The sequence below is a fragment of the Typha latifolia genome, chromosome 13 (genome assembly GCF_019914945.1).
Source record: "Typha latifolia isolate L0001 chromosome 13, TyphaL0001v2, whole genome shotgun sequence".
Lineage (NCBI taxonomy): Eukaryota > Viridiplantae > Streptophyta > Magnoliopsida > Poales > Typhaceae > Typha > Typha latifolia.
The window spans coordinates 2,077,484-2,086,111 of NC_133098.1; the positions used below are offsets into that span (position 1 = coordinate 2,077,484).

The 8,628-nt window shown below is 37.7% G+C and overlaps 1 protein-coding gene across 1 annotated transcript; it reads right to left on the reverse strand.

The window, feature by feature from the left end:
• Positions 1-5,942: 5,942 nt before the first annotated feature.
• On the reverse strand, positions 5,943-7,890 carry LOC140799818 (homeobox-leucine zipper protein HOX4-like). Its single transcript, XM_073154292.1, has 3 exons — positions 7,155-7,890; positions 6,664-7,055; positions 5,943-6,579 (listed from the first exon to the last, which is right to left on the reverse strand). Exons 1-3 carry the CDS (start codon positions 7,201-7,203, stop codon positions 6,148-6,150), a joined length of 873 nt encoding a protein of 290 aa, XP_073010393.1. The 5' UTR covers positions 7,204-7,890; the 3' UTR covers positions 5,943-6,147.
• Between the last annotated feature and the right edge of the window lie 738 nt (positions 7,891-8,628).

The following is an 8,628-nucleotide window of genomic DNA, read 5'->3' on the forward strand; positions in this document are numbered from 1 at the left end:
TCTACTATTAGTTTTCATGTTACCCAAGTGGTATGGTTGCGGAACCTCATAGATCTTATGAACTTCCAACCTTTTCCGCTAAAACCATTACTAGCAAAAAAATGTGGCTAACCCCCCCCTGGGAGTAAGAGCTCTATTTGCACTGATTGTGAATTGACTCAAAATTTTGATTCGTAACTTGTTCTGATTCAAGTTCGTGAAATTGTGGCTGGGATGTATGTGCTTTTCATGTGGTACTTCTTGAGGTGCTCCATATGGCTGCCAGTGTTGTGAAATAATTCTATTTGATTTCCGATTTCACAATTCCGGATCAAAATGTGTGATATTTTTCCTCTAGAAGTGCACTGCACTGCTCTGCTCCTTCGCCCTTCTGGAGTGCTCGAAGCATTGCCCTTGTCAATCTCATCCGATGTGCTATGTCGTTAATTAACCAGTTATACAGCAAGATAGCGTCTCTTCCCGAAAGACCCGCTAATTGAAAAGCTGGAACATTGTAGTAGATCTATTGTCGGTTAACATAATGTTAGGTTAGAATATGCAATCACGAGTTAACACGCGAGCATATTTTTTTTTTCCATGAAACATTATTAGTCCCCAATTGTTTGTGGAATAAGAATAGCTATTTTAAAATATATATATATAAGCTTAGTTATTTTGGTATAGGAATTAAATAATAACTTAGTTTTTTTAGTATGCTAATTCGTCATTCTTTCTCATTTTATTTCATACAACTTTTAATAATTAATTTAATAATAATTTTATATTTTACATCCAATTAAGAGTACTTTTGTTATTTAGTTTAAAATGTTACTAATTTTCAATACAAATTCACTTTTCTTTATTAATATTGACTTTATGTTGTATCAAAATTATAATAGTTTTCAACTAAATAATAAAATAATTTAGCTCTCTTCTTATAGTATGATCTTAGTTCGAGTGAATCGAGCCCTCAAGTAGTGTGATGTGAACCCAAAAGGCTTAAGATTTCTCATCGTCGTCACCATCTCAATGCCAGCTTCTCTACCATCTCCTTTTCCCACCCAATATGGTTGGTATCCAATCCATGACAGCTCTTCGGGGGCGTTTACGTGGGCCATTGCATTTAACAAAAGTCCATAGGCCGCCCCAATCTCTGACTTGGGCGCCGAGAGCGCCGGACACGACTCACGAGGCTCTGCTTCCGCCGCGGGGTCCACCCCCCCTCTCTCTCTCCGCCTCTCGTTTCGTGGGCCCCCACGTCCGACCTCTTTAACTTTGCCGCCGGGGCCGGGTTTGATGTAAGAGGCGATGCGCTGGACCACTCGGGTTTTGGATTTTCCTGGGGCTCACTTCCAAAAAGAGCCTCGTCGCTTTCCATCCTCTTCTCCGGTGGGCCTTCTTCCTCCTTGGAAGTGAAGCTATATAAGCAGATAGATAGGCGGAGGAGAAGATGCATTTGATCACCGTCTGGTGATGGGACTCTCTCTCTCTCTCTCTCTCTCTCTCTTCTATATTTGCCCTTTCGTAGCATTCAATTGCTATACGACGCCAAGTAGCAAAACGACGAGTGTACTAGTCTTAGAGTGAGAAGGAGAGAAGATAGGGATTGGGATAGGGATAGGGATTGGGATTGGGATTGGGATTGGGGGTGGTCCTGCCCCCTACGGTGGGCGGTGTAGAGAGAGAGAGGCGCTCGAGGAATCCCTATTCCCTTCCTTCTTCCTTCTCGGTCGAAGGGTCCCACCTTTTGGATTGCTTCCACGTGTCCGTGTGGTTTTTAGAGCTTACGCTTCTTACCTCATGCAACCCCTCAAAACTTCTTTTTTTACACATATACCCCCCTCAACTCAAAACCCCCTTTTTTCTCTCTCTCTCTACCCTTTTTAAAGTCTCTTGCATTTTACATGCATACATACTCCTCGCGTGAGAAAGTTTCAGAGATGCCCTCAAAATTGAGTATGAAAATAATATTTATGCTACTAACTTTTCTTTTTCTCAAAAGAAAAAGTCCATATAACTGGAAGAGATTTTTTAGATTATTTTTACATATCTTGCTGACCTCTCGGATTACGAAACAATCCTAATCCGCAGTCACATCTTGGTTTCCCTCCAGATTGAATGATCGAGTTGATTAATGGTCCTGCTTCACCCAAATAAGTAGCTCGAAAATGATCCACACCAATGCCATTAGATACTGAGATGTTTAGCCAATCACAAACTATATATATATGCTCCCTTAATTGGGAGAAAGCCAAAACCAAAACGACCCTTACATAAAAAGGTTGAATATAGATACAAATTAAAGAATAATTCGCCACCCAAAATGGCTATAATATATGTCACAGATACAGACATGCATGCAGTTTTCAATCTGTACCACAATCTACCTTTTCGACAAAATGGTCATCAGGAGAGAGAGATAGAGAGAGAGAGAGAGAGAGAGAGAGAGAGAGAGGTATGGATTCCTTTACAAAGAGCAAGGGAGATCTATTTATGGTGTATGATTTATTGCAATTGGAATAAAAGATGCCTATAGTTTTGATACCTAAATTCATACTTGTCTTGGTTATCGAAAGAAAAAGGAATCACTTGTCTTCGTAACTTTATAGTGAAATATTTAAATTTTTAATAACTTAAGCTTTTGGTTTCAAAGAAGAAAGAGATCCTTGAAAGATATATTTATTTTAAAAGATTAAATTGTTAGAGAACGAAATTTTTTTTATGTTTTGAACTTAAAACATTAAATATCATTTTAATTCACTGGCTATTAAAAAAAATGGTGATTTTTATACTATCTGTCGTCTAAAATATATAGCAGCTCTTTATTTAATTAAAATCTACTTCTTTGATCTATTAAGATATATCAAACTCGCAATAAAAGTTAAGTGTTAAAAATATAAAAAGATTGAAAACTACTGTTCTCTAAGATTGCTCCTGTAACACGAGTCGTTTCCATCCTTTGGAGCAAAGTATCTTTGAATCACCAGTAACATTGATTCATGAACACGGTATTAGATCTAATGCTTGATGACAAGTGGAAAGAAAAAAAAGGAAGAAAGAGCTCTAGAATCTCGTAATTTATAATTAATTATTAGAGGTTACAGTTTCAATATAATTAACAAATTAAGCTTGAGGGACACCAATCTCTTTGATGAAACGCAACGAGATTTAGAATAGACCAGGATGTGATTACTCTCCTTCTACTCCCATCTATTTTCGACTTCAATCCCTTTCCTCTCTTTAATCCGTGAATAAGACTGTGTATAAGTATTCAACGACACTACCCTACAATGGAAGGGGACAGTTACCAAACCTTCATATTTTAATGGATGCAAAGAATCAATTCGATTCAAAGTTTGCTCCGACTCGACTTAGGTCTTAAATTGTTTCAGATTTAAACTTACTTATTGATCGACTTGTTTTAGGCTTAAATTCAAAATTAACTCAAATTGGATTCATTTCAATTCAAGTTTTATCCTAATTATAAGCTCAAAATTATATTTTATTCGAGTTTAATCAGAGCTCGGCTCAACTACACCCCTAATAGAGATTAGAGACATCTAAATAATAAAAATTATTGTTGCATTTCGCTTTTACTTTTTTTATTTAACTAATAATCTAGCATGAATCGGATTAGAAACCATCAGTTGAACCAAAAGTTTGAACTATTAGTTAACAAACAAATAATGAATACTATGTGCTTTTAACACGCACTCTCACATCATTTAATATGGTAACTAAGTAGGAGGTTTGAGTTCCAATTTTACATAATTTATCTATTATTTAAAGTAAGAATAATTTATGTTTACTTAAGTCAATCTTTTTAAGTTCCAAATTAACCACCCTTCAGCAAAGAGATGCATAATATAGTATCAAAATGTGCGAAAAAAAAACCCTCCTAAGTAGACAAATTAATTTTGAGGGTGACATCAGTCCACATCCTTAATTACTGGAGAATTGTGGACTTTCTAAATGCTTTTGAGCAAGGAGTCAAGTTCATGAAGGACCCCAGTCTTAATTTAGATTGAAAAATATATATATATTATATAGGATGTGATAATTATTAACAAATGAGTGATTAACTGATGGGCCAAACAATAGAATCGATATTAAAAGGTAAATGAGCATCTTCCAGTTAACTAATTAATAAGATTAGGGTCACTGTTAACATTTTTGTAATATAATATACCTAAAGAGGGGGTTGTTAAATAGATAGAAAAATTACCAGTATAATAATTTCCCCTTTCTTAAAGCCATGCCAGTAAAATACTCTGTGATGGTTGTTATCACTAGTAAGACGTTAACAATAGGACATTAAAATGTGTACAAAAATCCCAATAAATCTCAACCTCCTTTTCAAATTAACAGTACTCTACACAATCTCATACACAACAAGGAGATAATAAAATCTTATCGTTTCTTTCTTCTTGTTGTTGTTTCTTTTTCTTCAACATAAGCGCGTAGCTTCAGTTCTACGAGACTGTATTTTAGACTGTCGGATGACGACGAAACTGCAGAGTGACTATACTATACATTCCTTGCTCCCGTGAATCTTCTAGGTCGAGCTTTCTTTTTATTTATTTTGTGTTATTAAATTTAAAAATAATATCTTTATATTATAGTGCTGTCTATCGTAGACCAAGTATAATATTTATTTCAAAAAATTGTTATTCTATTCTCTGTCTTCTATATATCAAACTGTATTATTATAATATCCAAGAGTTAATAAATTATTTGCGCCGACCAACTTAAAAAAACACAAAAAAGGGCCCACCAAACCAGACTAGCCACCAAAATTTAGCTCTATTTTTTGAAACGGTCAAATGGTAAAATACTCTTAATCGTTATAAGAGTAAAACATTGGGTGAAAAATGTAAAATTATCAAAATATGCATATTGTCGCGAAGAAGTTACCGGATGAGCATTCGAACGTGGACGTAAAAACTGTCCACATTCAGGAGATGAAGAGGTGAAGGAAAGCATCCATCCGTGTATTGAGCATGAGCGTGTTGCATGGAGAGACGACGTCGGAGTAAATACATCCCACCCGTATTTAATGGACGGATGATTAGTGTTTATTAAACAAGCTCGCGTGGTGCGTAGAGAATATAAATAATAGAAGGACCAACCTAAGTTGCTCGTAACAAAAGATGTTAAGAGTTCAACTCCCAACCCCAATTGATAGCTCGATAGTACAGTTAGCTTAGAAAAACAGTTTGGCAACGCAATGGCATGGAATAAATCTCGGCGACGTTTGATTCGAAGCAATTGTTCGACGACGCATATAGCTTGAAGCCTAGACTAGACAGCTAAAAATTCGGTGGGGCCTAAAGTGTCTCTGTATCTAGAAAAGTTGATCTTTTATCCAGCACATATCTAGCACTCGTGCTCGTGAATGATAAAAAATATATATACAAATAATAGAACGGCAAGACGTCTTTCAAGGCGACGACGTCACTGCGGTACCACTACCACGTGAAGCCGTTTCCCTTCCTCTCCCCCATCAAAAAATATTCCCTTCTTATAACGTCATCGCTCAATTTCCAAATGGCAGCCCCTCTTTGCCTCCTTTTTCATATATAACCTTCTCAAATTTATTATTCACGTTCATACCTCTATAAAGTGGTGTTTTATATTTCTTTTACTAATTGTGTTCATGCAGGTTAATTAAGAGGGCTTGTTATTCACTAAATATCAATTAAGAGGATTCAAAACTATGACCCTATTATGATATCCATACGACTCGTATAGATATAAAATTTAAAACAGCATGACGTAAAACAAAGGGATGCTGGGTGGCATACCTACAAAAGGAAAAAAAAAAGAAAGAAATTAATATGAAATATAGAATAAACGTAGAGCGGTATTAGAAGAGAAGAGGGAAGAGTGAAAATGATTTTAGAAGTAGGTTTTATCATAATTTGTAATTTATAAATCTTCCTCTTAATTCCTCCTCAAATTAATTGCTTTAAAATTTCACTTTTTTTTCCGTTTTATTAGTCACTTGAAAAGCATTTTGTACACTACGGAGTACATTAAAGAGATTAAAAAGAAAAGAAAGCTACATACATTTTTTGCATTATACAAAACTTTTCAAACTACCCCCTCCATTCTCCCAATATTACCAACTCTATTATTCTCCATCCTCCTCCAAACCTGAATCTAGCTTTAATTCCAGTGCTCGCTGTAGTACCACGACAGCGGCGGCGGCTGCTCATCGGAGAAGAAGCTACTACTGCAAGGCTCATCCCCACTAAGAAATCCACTCTCCTCCACCTTCAAGTAATGGTGGCCATGGTACAACCCTCCTTTGTGAATTCTCGGATCCGAGCTCATCAACAACGAGGAAGAGGAGGAGGTCGTAAATGGAGGAATGGAGCCATCGAAAGCCATGTTGTTCGAAGCTACAACGGCTACTTGTGAGCTATTCTCGTCGTTTAAAACCACGCTGGAATCGCTATCCACGGAGCCATCCTTGTAGATCAAAGGAGGTGGCTCCTCTGACACCTTGTCCTCCGATTCGGATGCTAAAGGTTCCTCCTTTACAGAGGAATAGCTTAAATTATCCTCCAAAGCCAACTTGGCCTTGAGCTCTTTGATCTGGATTACATAAATTTTTAACAAATTTTAAGTACTCGTAGTGCAAATAATCTTAAGCGAAATCGAGAGATGGGTCTCTTTTACCTCGGCGAGAAAGGACTCCTTGTCGCGGAGGAGTGCGTCGTAGTCGACTCGAAGCGAGTCGTAATTGGCCTTGAGAGCGTTGTAATCACGTTCGAGCCTCTTCGTCTTCCACCTCGCTCGGCGGTTCTGGAACCAAATGGCGACTTGGCGAGGTTGGAGGCCGAGATCTTGTGCGAGCCTTAACTTGCGCTCTGGCTCGAGCTTGTTCTCCACTTCAAAGCTGTTCTCTAATGCTCTCACTTGCTCTACGCTTAGCCGCCGCTTCTTCTCTCCGCAGCCGTTGCTCCCCTGGCCGCCCACGGAGCATAGAAGCTCGTCGTCCCCGCAGTCGTCGCCTTCCATGTCCAAGATGCTCGACGGAAAGCCTCTTCCGTGTACCCCCTGCTCTTCTCCTACACGACCCAAGTGAGAAAACGTGTCAAAGTTGGTACCTTTACTTACTCCCTCGTCTCCCTCTCGAGATTATAAACTAGTGCAAGACTAGTAATTACCAGGTGGGCATATGGGAATCAGTTGATCCGCGCAGCTGAGCCTCTTCATGAGTGCTTTCTCGATTGGATTTTTACGGTTTACCAATTAAGAAGAGAGATCTCTACAAAGGTGGTGGCGATTTTAGATGGATTAAAGGAGTTGGGCAATGGATAGTTTACAAAACGGCCGGAGAAGCGGCTTGCCATGGACGAGAGAACAAGAAGAAGAAGAAGAAGAGAGAGAGGAAGGTCTCTTCTTGCACCACGACGACCCTTCTTCTTTCTCTGACTTCCCCATCTCCTCCGCTTCTGATCCCATCATCCCAAGATGGGTTCTTTTCTTTTCTTCTTTTTTTGTCCCTTCTTTTTCTTTACAAAATAAAAATACAATAAAAACAAATCTCTTTTCTTCGATCACCTTGGATTTGATTCTTTACTAGAGGCGCTCATGACCCATGAATGAATTGGGTATTAGAGGAGGAGGCGATGAGGGAGAAAGGGGGAGCAGTCAGCAGTGGGATGGATGACGATGATGGTTAGCGAGGACTCATGAGAGAGAGGGAGAGAGAGAGAGAGGTCGGGGATGCGGGATTCTGTGTGCGTATGTATAAATAAATAAAGGGGAGAGAAGTACTAGCAGAGCACCTACAGGCTACAGCCGAGAAGAAACTAGAGAGAGATGGGTTAGGTGCAGGTGGGTTAAGAGGTGACCCTGGTTAAGACTACTCCGCGAAATGAAATGAGAATCCATATGAAATGTGGACCAAATGCATTGTCGTTCCTTATTTTATTGCTATAAGTTGGTCGCATATTTATTTGCCCATCTTATTATATTCTGCAACACCCAAGAGGTGACCGGGGATTGCCGGTTGGAAAGTAACGTGGAGATAAAAAAAAAAAAATATATATATATATATATATATTTTTTTATCCATACAAATTCTTGATTTTTTTTATCCGGCGAAGATTTTATTTTATTTTTTTAAATAATAAATGGATTTTATTCGACCTAATTACCATCTCTAGATCTAATAAGATTTGAACTCAAACGCGGCTTCTTGCTGCTGGTTAAAAAGATTAATTAATATTCCAATTGGTATATATCTCTAAGTAAGAGAAGAAAACTTTGTCAAATAAAATAGCTAATATGTCATCTGAAGTTTGAAATCTTAGTAATAAATAATATAAATAAATCTATATTCTTGCATACAAGTTTCTTGAATTGTTCTTCGTACATTAAAAATTGACTGAAAATTAAGTTGCCTTTGTTCCCACCAAAATCCTGATTCTTTCTAATGTTATGAACTTCTTCTTAGAGTCAGAAATCCACTGCCCATATTCGGAAAAGTGAATGAGATAGTTCTTCTAGAGATGACATATTTCAAAGTTATATATATATATATATTAGATTGTGACAGCTAATGAGAGCTGACCAAATAGCCATTATTTTGGGATTTTCTACTCCTTGCAATACTTGCTCATCAATCTTCACTTA

Bases quoted from the DNA above. Each gene is read 5' to 3' on its own strand.
- LOC140799818 (XM_073154292.1), bottom strand. From the start codon at position 7,203: ATGAAGAGGCTCAGCTGCGCGGATCAACTGATTCCCATATGCCCACCT. The intron at 7,056-7,154 runs GTAATTACTAGT...TGGGTCGTGTAG, and splicing joins GATTCCCATATGCCCACCTG to GAGAAGAGCAGGGGGTACAC. The intron at 6,580-6,663 runs GTAAAAGAGACC...TATGTAATCCAG, and splicing joins AGGAGTCCTTTCTCGCCGAG to ATCAAAGAGCTCAAGGCCAA.